Source organism: Caretta caretta, chromosome 9, assembly GCF_965140235.1.
Source record: "Caretta caretta isolate rCarCar2 chromosome 9, rCarCar1.hap1, whole genome shotgun sequence".
Taxonomy (NCBI): Eukaryota; Metazoa; Chordata; order Testudines; family Cheloniidae; genus Caretta; species Caretta caretta.
This window is the reverse complement of record NC_134214.1, coordinates 74,072,461-74,086,679: the sequence shown is the minus strand read 5'-3', so window position 1 is coordinate 74,086,679 and position 14,219 is coordinate 74,072,461. Positions and strand designations below refer to the sequence as shown.

The 14,219-nt window shown below is 39.0% G+C and overlaps 2 protein-coding genes across 3 annotated transcripts in view; one reads left to right on the top strand and one right to left on the bottom strand.

Moving 5' to 3' along the window:
- Positions 1-9,152, top strand: part of ZNF711 (zinc finger protein 711) — a 75,447-nt gene extending 66,295 nt beyond the window's left edge. For both annotated transcript variants that reach the window (XM_075132428.1, XM_048863123.2), the window contains one exon: positions 8,719-9,152. The gene's annotated coding sequence lies outside the window, so the exon portion shown is untranslated. The remainder of the gene's footprint in view (positions 1-8,718) is intronic.
- POF1B (POF1B actin binding protein) overlaps positions 1-14,219 on the bottom strand; it is a 46,038-nt gene that overhangs the window by 3,941 nt on the left and 27,878 nt on the right. Inside the window, exons 4-12 of the mRNA XM_048863128.2 lie at positions 11,810-11,940; positions 9,850-9,877; positions 8,713-8,787; positions 6,523-6,615; positions 5,662-5,775; positions 4,106-4,258; positions 3,794-3,904; positions 1,872-2,000; positions 1,196-1,272 (exon numbers count right to left, since the gene is read on the bottom strand). Of these exons, the coding sequence (XP_048719085.2) occupies positions 1,196-1,272; positions 1,872-2,000; positions 3,794-3,904; positions 4,106-4,258; positions 5,662-5,775; positions 6,523-6,615; positions 8,713-8,787; positions 9,850-9,877; positions 11,810-11,940 (911 nt within the window). The remainder of the gene's footprint in view (positions 1-1,195; positions 1,273-1,871; positions 2,001-3,793; positions 3,905-4,105; positions 4,259-5,661; positions 5,776-6,522; positions 6,616-8,712; positions 8,788-9,849; positions 9,878-11,809; positions 11,941-14,219) is intronic.

Sequence of the window (14,219 nt, the reverse complement as noted above, 5' to 3'; positions counted from 1 at the left end):
TGGTTACCAACTGAAATTCTCTCTCCTCAAAGGCATCCACTTTAGAAGTGTGTGTTTCCACATGTATTACTTTTTCTTTTAAAGCCAAACACTCATTACTAACTATATGCCATGATTCTGTTCAACACCCATTAATTAGCATTAAGGGATGCTCAAAAGACACAGTTGCAGAGGACCAAAAAAAAAAAAATGGTGACAGTATGGACTGTTTTTTTTACTGTTCTTTTGACATGTGTGTTCTTAACCCAGGACATGTCTACACTACAATCTTAAGTGGACCTATGTTAGCTCGACTTACAGCCACCACAGTAATTACTGCGATGGCTGCTGGACACACTACCGTCCTTTTGTCAGTGGTGTGCATCCTCACCAGGAGCGCTTCCACCAACTGAAGAGGGGCAGTGGGGCTAACAGACAAGGATTTCAGCTCCACACATCTCCCTGCCAGGAGCAGGGGGAGGGCAGCCACCTGGGGCTTTCTGTCTCTGGCAGGGAGATCCAGCCCGGACTCCTGTCAGTTGCGGAGTCAGCTTTCTTGTGAATTTCATGGCTCCAAAGGAGCTGTGAAATTGACCAGACAGCCAACAGTCTTAACTACACCAGCATAAGTGGAGGTGTAATAGGGCCCATACATTGGTGGGAGCAAGGCTGTAGTATAAACACTAACATAAGCGGCCTTATGTCAACCTAATTCTGTAGTGTACACCAAGCTTTAGTGTTGTTAACTCTGAAGAGCAAAATGGATTAAATAGTACATATTTTTTATCCCTAAAGCAAGCAAATCTAAATCAGCATTCACATACAGACAGAGATTGCCATATTTATTCTGATAGTTTTCTGGCCATAAATACAAATGTTTTGAATAAAAAGTGCAGTAAGATAGATTTCCAACTAAGTCTTAGAAAGTTGTATATGTCTGAGAAATGCCAGTGTTCTAAGGTTTAGTTTATCAAGTGAGATTCAGAGGAAGGAACACACTCATTTATCTTCACATCCTCCAAACACTTCATTAAAATGGTCAGTGGGACTATATAAAGCACATCCTCCCCAGACATTTTTCTTAAGCCCAGATATTAAATAAACATTTTAAAAGAGAATCTTGTAACCTGACGTTTGCAGGCCACTACTGCTGTGAAAACCAGTATAAAATGAAAATTAAAAAACAAATTTTAAGAGAATTATATTGCTACATTACTTTTTTGTGATGATAGACTTTGTTACACCTGTGGATTGATTACATGATAATCTTTCTTGCTTCAACCTGAAGAGTTCCTACGGAAACCAAAAATAACATTTAGTGAAGAGTTCAGAATTATCATTTTTAACTCTGAAGTCACAAGAAAATAATTAAGGTTAAACTCCTTTCAGAAGACACAATGGAATCAAATTTGGTTATTCCGATAGACTGGGTCAGAGGAAGGCCTACAGGCTCTACCTAACAGTCAAGGGTATTACTAGGGGTTGGGCAAAAATTACTCCTTTTTCAGGAGAGACAAAGGTTGAACAGGTTGCAGAACTCCCCTCTCTATGAAGCATGCTCAAATTCCTCTGGCATCCACTTAGCATGGAGGAAAGGAAGGGGCAGCTGTTGATAAGTATTAAAGATTCTTACAAAGGAATTTTATAGTAATAGATGGAAGAAGTGTCCTGCAAAGTAAAGACTTATAGTTTTACATGTAGCAGAGCAATTAAAGGAAACAGCACTACTGATCTGTTATCTTGGCAGATCTTCTCTACCCCACCTTCTCTATCTTCCACCTTAAATTCTAATGATTTACACCGTTAAAATTTGAATTTTCTTATGGTCCTCAACAGGGTAAGAGTAAATAATAGACTTCATAAAACTGCAGCACAAATGAACACCGTTTTACCTCTTGCTGCTGTTTAATAAAAGTCTCCTTCTCTTCTAACATTGAAGTAAGTTCATGCAGCCTCATCTGGAAGTCACTGTTACTTCCATCTCTTCTTGAAATATCTTGCTGGAACTGGTTTATCTGGGACTTTAAAAAAAAAAAAAAAAAAAAGTTACGCACATGGTAAGGAATCTAAGGAAAATAATAGCTCTGAAGTCTACACATCTTCAATAAAGCTGACCTGCAATGAACAAACAATGGAGTTGTGCCCCTTTTTTTTGCTGCTTTGTGTTTCAAAAAGATCTGAATTTTAATTTTTTTTTTTGGTGGGGGAAGAAAGAAAAGAAAAGGAGGAAGTTCAAGTCTTTCTATGTTGTTTTTCCTGAAACATGCTACAGGCGACAGGAGAACCGGTAGAACTCGGATAATTAAAAACTTGATTGACAGGAGAAGCCAATTTTATTCATATGTTTAAAACTGTTGGTTTGTTTTTAGTTAACACCTATTTTTCACACACACCTGAACAGGAGAAAAGATGGCTTAGTTAAAAGTTAAATAGAAATCTAAGACCCCCAACGGAGTCTTCTGTCAAAACTGTGGAACACTAAACTTGAATTACTGAATTACCATAATAGGTTAAAAAAACCAAAAAACATAAAGAAAGCTTTTCAGGCCTTTTTAATACATAATGAACTAAAAAGGCAAAAAGTCCACCTTTTCCTCCTTTGCTGGTCACCTTTAAACTAGAATAAAGCTAATTTTATCCAGTTTGTGGATTTATTTTATTTAATGCACTACTTCTCCCATGTTTTGCTGCTGTTTGTTTTCTGTTACTTTATAATTATTTAAGATTTCTATTATGGTAGTGTCTCGAAGCCTAAATAACAATCATGACCATGAATATATGAATACAGAAAGTATGGTCCTGTCTGTGTGACTAGTCCTGGACATGACTCTGAAAATGAAGGATTTTCATCAAATAATAGAAGGATAATTTTTTTTGATTCTGCATCCTACTGGCATACACTTAAAAATCCAAATTTTATTTAAAAGTTTTATATCTGCTGTTGGTACAAAACTCCAACTTTATTTCTTTCAGGACTCCAACTGAAAGAAATAAAAAGGGAAAAGACATTTGTATTTCCAGTTTGTCCACTTGATACATTTGTCAGCACTTTAGATCTCATCTCCTTATGTTTGTGTGGATTCTCACACAGCAAGAAACCACATTAAAATAACCAGATTAATATAAAAAAAAATGTTCAGGGAGACTCAAGAATAGGTCAACTTCAATTAAATGATTTTAGTTCCTTTTTGGTGCAATGGCGTGGTTCCGAGTTAACATTATTACTTTAGTAGTTCACTAGTGCTTTTATTTTGTTTGGTATCAGTAAGTTTATGAAACTCAGCATGCTCTGGTAAATTTTTTTGGTTACCAATTATAGCACAAGTTAGAAAGATCTCTAAGCAGGCCAAATATAAATACAGTACCTTTGTGTGACAGAGGTTTTTTAGGTACAATTTAAATCAGGATCTGTCTTATTCTATGAAAGCTGCCTTTCTGGTTAGTTTTTGCACGCTCCCAAAATACATGAATCTTTTGTTTATGCTCAACTCACAAGTCTCTAATGTGTAGTAAAACTGCCAACCCAGTTTTGGAGTCAGAAAAGATTCTGTAAAATCTGCTTCTGAAGGGTGAATTATTAGTTTTCAACCAAACACAACGTGAACAATAAAGCGAGGATTTCAATGGATACAAAACAGAGACCACTATCTCTAATTTCAAACCACAAAATAGCTAAAGTATGTATATTTGGTTGGTATAAGCTTCTTCCATTTTGTAATTTTGAAAATGGAACCTGCCACTTTCCTATATCCATACTTTGCTCAGAAATCTGTATATGATTATGAATGTATATGTTATAAGATAACCAACATACCCTAAGATTGCGGATCTCTCTATCTTTATCCTCTCTCAAGTTGTTAATAATCTCCACGTAACGACTAGAGAGCTCATCTGTGCTGGTTTGTATCACTGGATTAGAACAGGTCTATGCAAAACAAAATTACAGCACTCTTAATTATTATGTAATGTAAATACAGTTATAAGGATATAAAGTATGTATCATCAGATGAGAAAACAAGAAAATTATCTTTACATGTCACCTTCCCTCCACCCTATGAATTCTAAATCTAGTGAAGCTGGATTTAGGAGTGAAAAAATAGTGACAAGAAAATAAAAAAAACATTACCTTCATTCTCAGGTTCTGGATCTCCTGTTCCAAGGCACGCTTGCAGTATTCCAGTTCTTTTAACCGACAGTCCTTCTCTCCCTCAGCATATCGGAGAGAGATGATCTGTTCCTCCAGTGAACGACATTTTGCAGCACTGTCTCTGAGTCCTTGCTATGAAAGCAGCAAACAAAAAATTCTTAGATATGGTCAATGAGGTAGTCTCAAGGTTTGTCTTTGAGCAAAGCTCAGTTTTGGGTATACAGTTACTTATGGTGAGCCATTTTTTAACTTATTGTCCTACAAACTTTATTCATAGCTGATTCATATCAGCTGGAGAGCCAGATGTTGGGAGATGTTGCACATATTCAACTTCTGTTAAATCAATGGAAATTAAAGGCAGTCAGCACTTCCCTGCGCCAGGCCTTTAGTGTATATACTGTATCCAGTGTTGGTGTAAGCATGTGTGGAAAGAGGTTGGGCATTCTAGGAGGTAGGCCAAATTCACTCTAGAAGCTGTGAAACTTAGCACTGGATTTTTCAAGCAAGTAAGTTCTTCAAATCACTAGTTTTGGACAAAATTCCCTACCCCCAAAAGACTGCCCAATGTTTATTTGATATAGTGGGCTAAATTCTTAATAGGCTTTCACAGGTGGACAACAACTTCAATTGTACATGGAGCATTACTAAAAAAAATTTAAACAAATTACTAGCAGACTCAACTTACTGCTTCTGCTGGAGTGGCTATGAATTATGATATTTTTGGCAATTACCATATCCTACACAGAACATATTTCCAGATCTCATTCACTTGCAACTGATAAATACGATTTTTTTAAAAACACACAAATGTATTTTTAAAAATTAATGTAGAAAAAATAAATTGGATCCATAAGGCTCCATTACATGGACAGAGCAGCATATGGAGCCTTAGTATAAATGAGAATTGGCCCCTTTATTTTCCTAGCCAGAACCCTATATATTAGATCAGGGGTAGCCAGCCTGGGAAGGAGCCGGAATTTACCAATGTACATTGCCAAAGAGCCACAGTAATATGTCAGCAACTCCCACCGGCAACTCTGACGATCGGCACCTCCCACAATCAGCTGTTTCTCATGTGCAGGAGGCTCTGGGGGGAGAGGGGAGGAGTGAGGGCATGGCAGGCTCGGGGGGAAGGGGCAGAGTCGGGGCAGGGCCTGGGGCAGAGCAGGGGGTTGAGCAATGAGCACCACCCAGCACATTGGAAAGTTAGCATCTGTAGCTCCAGCCCCAGAGTTGGCATCTATACAGGGAGCCACATATTAACCTCTGAAGAGCTGCATGCAGCTCCAGAGCCACAGATTGGCCACCCATGTGTTAGATGTCTGAACATCTCCGGTAACAGTACTCGTATAAAGTGTTCAGAACAACACATTCACATGTTACAGAGAATGCTGATCTCTGACCTCTCTCCTTTTTGTTGGAAGCTGTTCTACCAAGAATAGATTTGTGAAAGTTGTTCATAGAGCTCAGTATTTATTTTAAGTGTGAATTCTTGAGGGATAGTAAATTTGTTCATAATAAATATATGAATTTACCTGTTGTTGGCGATTATTCTCTCTCACGGATGCCAACAGTGCTTCATACTCCTTTACCTGAGATTCTTTAAAAGCCAGGTCTTTCTCTAGTAACATCTTGTCAGTTTCCAATTTCTATGAGACAAAAGTACTAGTTATGAATAGCTACTAAAATTTGTCAGTATAAATAAAAAAATGGATCCCCTTATTTTTAAAAGAAACAAATGAATTAAAATGACTAATTTATCACAAAGTCAAACTAAATGAAACAAGACCCCAAAGTGTGTACTTAATTCTAAATCAGTTTTGTTGGATATACTTTAAATTCTATCTGTGATTTGTTTGCTCTGTTACAATACTGCACACTTAGCCCAAAGTGTCCGTGGTTACATTATTTTCTATATAGATTCTTATATCATGATAGTAGTGCATTAAGCAACATGACTAACATCTGTTACATTTGTACTCTCATCCTGGTCAAGTTAAGCACCATCAAGTGAGGGTAGATATAAATTCTCCATGGTATATATAGTTCTATTATTTTGCTGTCCTGTCTTCCTATGCTATGCACATCATCCTGGTATCAGAGTATCCTTCATCAAAACAGGCAATTACCTATACAGCTAATTATTAAGGGAAAATCATCGTGCAACAGTAGTAACTGCAGTGGAGTTTGCTGCTGGGACAAGATACTAGTCTAGTCTAAATTTTTCTTTATGGACTAAAGCTGATTCTTGCAAATACTTGAAACAATGTAATGTAAAAACTCAGATCTGTGTTATGCAGGAGGTCAGACTAGATGATCATAATGGTCCCTTCAGGCCTCCAAATCAACCAACTGAAGAGATCAGACAATGGAAACTAAATTTTGCAATGACCTACCCCTAAGTCATCTTGTAGATGGCAGAGCTCCCCACGCAAACTGCCAAAAGTGGAAAGTACAAGTCGCAGTGATTTATCTGATGTCACTCTCATCTAGGAAAAAGAAAAGGATTGATTTCAGATTCTTTGTGGGATATAATCTTTGACAATAACTAAAAATAACCAAACAACAAGAATAGTAAAACTGATTGTCTTTAGTTTAACAGTATGGGATTTATTTGAAATCTGTTTAGAGACATGTTAGATAATTTCAAACTTGGACATTACATTTACTCTGCAGCTAACTAATTCTAGAAACAGAATTGTAAGAGCTGCTCATGTCACTTGTACTTTGAAATCTGAATCCATGACTACAAGGATGAGACTTTTTCATTCACTAAAAACAACACGGTCAGTTACACAAAATTATTTAGATTATTGCCTCATAATATAGGACAAAATAAACATTCCAATTAAGAAAGAATAAGAGAAATAAAGAAGAGTTTCATATTTGCACACAGTGGGAAGGGAAAAAAAATTAATATTTCTGATTTTCAGCTATATTGTGAGTTTACAGCATTCAGAATTAGAGCAATTACAAAAAAAACAAAACCATTAGTCATCACTCCTGGGAAAGCACACACCAGTGAGTCAATGTCTTTGAGATCTGCCAAACTAAGCTTTCACCCCAAGGACAAAAACCATTAGATAAAAACACCAGCTCCTCCCTTTAGTGGAGAAAAGCAAAACAGATTTAAAAGGAGTCAGTAGTGCTTAGTAATGCTGTATTGGCTGTCTTCTTTTTCCATTGTTAATACACTGAAGTGGCGGAGTGCTGGCCCTGTTCATATTAAAACAATATGTTATTGTAGTATCTCATGGTGCAACAAGTCTGTTTTAAAGTTATGGTGAAGAGTCAAGTTGTTTTCCTTTAAAGGATACAAAAACAGCTCTAGCTACTGGTATGATCAATGACTTTTGGGATTATCAGTGAAGGCTTGGTATTTATATAGTAAAGATTGTAATCTGATCTTTTTATGTCTGGATCAAAATGGATCATGTTTCCCTGTCTACTTAATTTTCTTATTAATACGCAGCACTTTTGAAAGCTTCTTTCACAGGATTCCCAACATCTCTTCTTAGTTCAAATTAACAGAAGTGTTTTGTAACACACAAGATTAACACTAACAATTTTAACTGAAAGAAATACCTTTGTGTAAAATAAAAATCAGGATCGGCTGTTATTTTGACTACAGGGGTATCAAAATAGTATTTTAAAGCAGCATCTACGAGCTCATGGTACTCCCTCATTATTCCACCTGCTGCCCCTGCAGCAGCTAGCACTAGAAGGGGGCTTCGAACATAACATTTATACTACAATTCCTAAGCAATGCCAGATGAACTAAGGAGGAGTTTCAGTTCTGACTGAGCACATTTCACAGCAGTGACCAGAAAAGCATACCACTAAAATGTATAAAGGATGGGGAAAAAAATACTGAGAATAATAGCTTTCATTTGGAACCTCTGTGTTCTTTTCTGATCACCACATATCCAAAAACATCTGGCTAAAGGGATCCAAAGATGTGTGACAAAGATTACTAAGAGAGAACATGATTGAGGTATATAAAAAGCGAGGCACACTTTATATTAAGATTCACTTATAAAGTGTTAAGTTATTAATAGATGTCATAAGGAAGTTACAGACATGAGTTATGTGTGTTACAGGTAGTCATCAGATGATGTTATAGATGGTTACACAACATGGATTGTAAGCTATCAATAAGATCTGCTGAACTATAACAATTAACAATTCAATAAAATATCTACTAATCACTTCTTAATATAAAACTGTACCAAATAAGGAAAGGTACAGACAAGGTAATCCAGATGCTCCTATTTAATCCATCCTAATAATGTGAGGAGACTTCCAATCAAACTGAAAGGCAAGAGATTTAAAACGGGTAAAAGGAAATGTGAATAGTGTAAAAAAAGTAATTAGTTTGTGGAAATGACTGCCACAAGACATCAAGGCCAAGCCCTTAGGAGGATTCAAAAAAGGATTAGATGTTTATAGGAATAACATTCACAGTTACATTAGATAGAATAAAAATGTGTAAGACATCAGTGCTTCCAGGTGTAAGACAATCATTAACTGCCTTAAATTAACAGTCTTTTTTGTAGATTTGCAAGTAATATTTTTCATTTGCATACCTGCAGGAGATAGCGAATTTGCTGCTTTGTCAACTCTGACAGTCCTTTGGGAATCAAACCTTCAATATCTTCTATCTAATAATGAAGACAGAAAAACAAACCAATTTGTTGGCTTTGACATCTCGAATAAGAATTCTTCCTGTATATCACAATGTGATTTCTTCATTAAATTACTCTACTGCTGGGAAAACATGAGAAAGACAGAAAACTCTGAGAAATGGAATGCACACAGATCAAGTTATATCCAGAAAACTTCCAAAATGTATGTCTTACATTGTATATAAAGCTAATTTAGATGGAGACATTAGTTTGAAGCATATTTATTTTTTGCTGATGAATAAGCAAAAAGTCTGTCAATTTTAAATGTGTATATTTTAGAAATAATAAACAATTATGTTCCTATTCTGGAGAAATAAAAGTTACACTGAGTTGCAGCTACACTAGCCTGTGATGTGATCAAATCAAATCCTACATGCTAAGTATGGACAGACTTGGTCAGTAAGTCATTGGAGACTAGAATGACCTACATGCTGCAGGACATGCTATACATGATTTAGTAAGTGGAACATTCGAACAGGATCACAGCAGTTAGAGATTGTAACTGACTAATCTGTTTGCATTTGTCAGTCTAAATTCCCTTTAAGTTTCATTTGGAGGCAATATTTTACTTCACTTCTTGTGGAGAAAACTCTGTGCAGTGTTGTTAAAAACAGCTGCTGCATTTGTGGGAGAGTGAAAGTGCTGTATGTTTAAGTATTTACAGTAGGAAGCTTTTTAAGTGACATACATCTTACCCAGGTTTTTACCTATCTTGTCAGTTTTACAGACAAACACACAGGAAAAAAGTTTTAATGTTTGCCCCTCATAAGCTACTAAATAATGGTACTACAAATCATTTAAATGTACATGTTTAAAAACATCATATTTAAACCATATTGCTATAGATCTATTTAGGAATCCTACTGTTTCCTAGGTGTGCACAACTATCAAAAATTGTCCTCCTTATATTACAGATTGGGCTAGATCCTCAGCTGGGGTAAACTGGCATAATTTCATTGAGTTCAAAACTGAGAATCTGCCCCATTGTTATTACCAACAAGTAGTGACCATTTGGACTGGACTGCTCTGAGTGCTTACTTGACTTGTAGATTCATTGTCCTGTGTCCTGTAAAACACACACAAAAATGACAGATTAACAGCGTGCCTCTTGCTGATGTGAAAGAGGAATGAAAAAAAACCTGCACAATCATGAGAAGAAAAATGGGCAGGCTTCAGCTCTCCACCACATTTTTAATTTGGGGATCAGAACAAAGGAGGGTTAGCTTCAGCCCAACTGGCCTCTTATATTCCTCGAGATGACAAGCAACATCAGAGAGCCATTACAATTGCTCTAAGCACTGCCAATGCCTTAACCAGTATCTTGATGAGTTAATTCCTCGGTATTATGAAAATCTTACTATTTTCTACAGACTGGACCAAATTCATTCCTGGAGAAACTTTACTGCCTGAACAGGAGGCAAATCTTTTCCTGGACTCCGTTGAACATCAGTGGTGGGGAGGAGAAGAATGAGGAATTTTAGAAAAACTTGTGATTTGTTTTGAAGATACAGGAACTCCTCACTTAAAGTCATCCCGGTTAACGTTGTTACGCTGCTGATCAATTAGGGAACATGCTCGTTTAAAGTTGTGCAGTGCTCCCTTAGAACGTTGTTTGGCAGCCTCCTGCTTTGTCCACTGCTTGCAGGAAGAGCAGCCCACTGCAGCTAGCTGGTGGGGGTTGGAACCAGGGTGGACCGGCAGCCCCCCCCCCCATAAGCTCCCCCCTATCAGCTCCGCACTCCCCTAAGTTCCCTGTGCAGCAGCTGTTCAGCAGGCTATCAATTGCCTGCAATTCAGCTGTCCCTCCCCCCACGTACTGCACCTGCCCTTTGCCTTGGAGCTGCTCCCAGGAGCCTCCTGCTTGCTGTGCAGGGGAGGGGAGAAGAGGGGGGCCTAAGGTCAGGGTGTCCCCCTCCCCCCTGCTCCTGCACCCCACTTACCCCATCTTCCATAGAGCAGGGGAGACACACAGATGGAGGGAGCGGCTGCCTTAAATCAGCTTGCTGATCTAATTAACAAGGCAGTGTATTTCTGACCCCACTCTGCATACTTAAAGGGGAAATGCGCATCTCTCTCTCTCAAACACACACAGGGTGTATGTGTCTGTCTCTGTCTGCCCTCCCTCCTTTCCTGCTGCCTTGTAGAATGTGAGTGTTAACCCTTGAGGGCTCAGCCAACTGCTAGTTCATCATTTAGTAGTAAGGCTTTCCCTGGGCAATATCCCACCCTCTGACTCCTCCACCTCAACCAAGCTTCACAATCATCATCACTGTGTATCAGTATTAAACTGTTTGTTTAAAACTTATACTCTGTGTGTGTGTGGTCTTTTGTCTGGTGAAAAAAATTTCCCTGGAACCTAACCCCCTCATTTACATTAAGTCTTATGGGGAAATTGGATTTGCTTAACATCGTTTCGCTTAAAGTCGCGTTTTTCAGGAACATAACTACAATGTTAAGTGAGGAGCTCCTGTACTGAATCCTCTCAGATGGCAGCTATCAAATTATTCTTTCATAAGTGGTTTATAATACATGTAGAAAGCAGTTTAATTTGCTTATAGATGCTGTGCATTATGGTGCACATAGCCTGTCTCCGAATCCGGAGCATGTCACTTAACCTTGGCATCAGGGTAGTTTCCTTCTTTGCATCTTCAGGTGAGTACAATAATTAACTGTGTCTTAAAGCAAAAAGTCACAGCGTGCAGTATATTCACTGCAATATGCACTATGTGCTGTCTAAATTATCTTGACAAGAGAAGTACGTAGTTGTTTAACTCTGTAAAGTGCCTTGACCATTAGTCAAACAGTTTGAAATACACTTGTTGCATTCAATAAAATAGCATGGCTTCTGACATCTTGAGACATTCAAGGAGTTAAGTTACTATGCACCACACTCTATGAACTTTAGCTATCTGCAGAATGCAGCTCAAACAAACAGCACTGCTTTCTCTAACCATGGTATACATTCCTGGAACACCACAATGAGGGGGGTCTACAATACCTTCTTCCTATCTTTTCCACATGCTGCAGTAAACAGCTGTACAGGTCATTGCTCTTGCGGTTCACTTCAGCAAGTAGCTCGCCAAAATATCTGGAGTCCAGCTGGTCATTAGCTTCTTGAAGACACTGTACCTGGAGAGGAAAATTTTTTTTAATCAAGGTTAACAAGAAAGACTGCTTTTTTTAAGGTGACAACCATGGGAGTGGAACCCAGAGACGGGGTTGGGCCTGTAACTTGAAAGGGATAAACTTGGGGGACTGAAAAAAGTGTCTCAGAAGAGGCAGCTTACCCAGGGACCATGACAGAGGGAGGGGGAAGTAATCTGCCCAATTTCCCCTTAGTTGGCAGCACAGGATCCATAAAGAAGCAGAAAGCTGTGAGATTTCAACTTAGGCTTGCAGCCCCTTTAAGGATCTTTACTAGCGTACAACAGATCCTTTCACTGCTTAGCTATCTGGGTAGGATAAACTGAACAAGGGAGATTCAGGCTGAGCGTTACAGCAAATAACTTTTAGGTGCGCTGCTGCCAAGTGGAATTCACAACCCCAAAGACAGGCACCAAGGCTCTGGAGACAGGTGTCCCAGAATGGGATTCTCACAAGCCAGTAAGCTGAGTGGGGAGCCACCTAGGCTAGCCAACAGGAAATGCTGAGAGGGATGTGGGCTGATCCTCGCCCCCCAAATGAATGTAGACACTTCCCTTCACTCAGGATTCATAGCGGTTAACCCTCTCCTGGAGTTAGGCAGCTAAGCCAGGTCAGCTGTTTTCAAGAAAAATGATAGTGGTGGCACTTATGCTCCCCTTACAACTTTTAGGCCAGAGGTTAGCGCACTCCCGAGGATGTGGGACATCCAGGTTCACCTCCTCCTCTGCCTGATGTGGAGCTGGGATTCAAAACCCAGGTCCTCCACGGCCCAGGTTAGTGCCCCCACCAGTGGGCTAGAGACTAGTCTCTCTCTCGCCCAGCCCTGAGTGAACATTCTAGCCCCTGGACTAAAAGTCATAAGGAGGGGGGATGGCACCATCACTTCCTCCTCCAGTTGTGTTTTGTGTTGGGCTTGATCTGGCCAATAGGTTCTAAGGCTGCCTCTGAGCATGTCTACCAGTTTTAGGGTGACCAGATATCAAGATTTTATAGGGACAGTCCCAATATTCAGGGCCTTGTCTTATACAGACACCTATTAACTCCCCAACCCCATCCTGATTTTTCACACTTGCTGTCTGGTCACCCTAACCAGTTTGTGCCCCACAAGTGAGACAGTCTGGGGAATGCCTATGGTGAACCCTGCTTGGAGCTGCTCAGTTGTGTCAGGACCGAGGAAACCGAGCAGATGCCCAACAGCAGAAATTTAGGGCCTAGCAGACTTCACCCATGGAAACTTAAGCACCTACAGGGATAGGTGGCAGCAGCATAGGAATTTTGTGAATCTGAATTTTGGACTTAGATGCCTGAATCACCCCTTCAGGACCTCAACGCACTATGTAGTCACAGACAATTCAAATTCAACAGCCCAGTGGGAGTAGGGGAGAGAAAAATTATTGGAAAAAAAACTTTTCAGCATTCATTTGGGGCAGGGGAAACCACACCAAAAATAAAATATCACTGAATGAATAAAAAAACAAAAACTGTTGATGACTTCCAGATTTTCTTAATGATTTTTGCTTCCACTGTATTGTGTATGGAAATGTCTTTCAAGTATCCATAGCTACACTAACTCAAATCATGCATTCTAACACACACATTGGCATTCTGGAAGATATGCTTTAAGGATTATAGGTTCAGGACCCTTCATCAAGCAAATTAAACTGCATGGAGATGGAGAATGATAGAACCAGGATCTCAAATAAGATCACTTATTCCGTCACTGTGGTTTACAATACACTTGCAATCTGGAGAAAGAGGAAGCTAGTGGTGCTAACGTATGGAGAAGTAGAACAAAAAGAAGGATCCACCAAAGTAAGCTCTAAACAACAAACAAGTAAACAAAACAAGAATGATATACAACAGTCTAGCACTCTAAGAGCTCAAAGGAACAGGAGTTCTGACTCAGGCCATGCGGCAGTAAGAAGGAACTGGAGAGGTGTTGACCCGCACAGCCTCTTATAACCTCTGCTGACACACATACAGGCCAATGGACACTGCTAAGAAAACCTGGCGGGAATGTGCACCCACAATTGGAATACTTATAGGGACCACCATTCAAAGAAGAACCTCCTTTTCTTTACTGCAGAATTTAGTACACATGACTACAGTCACCTAGACTGAGGCTGGTTTCCATAGACATCTTTCATTTATTCTGTGGAGCAACCAAATAACATTTTTGAGTGCAGCAGCATTGCAAAAGCAGTCTTAATTGAATGATACCTCAGCATTCCATAATGTCTTCCTAAGCACAAATGAAATGTGTC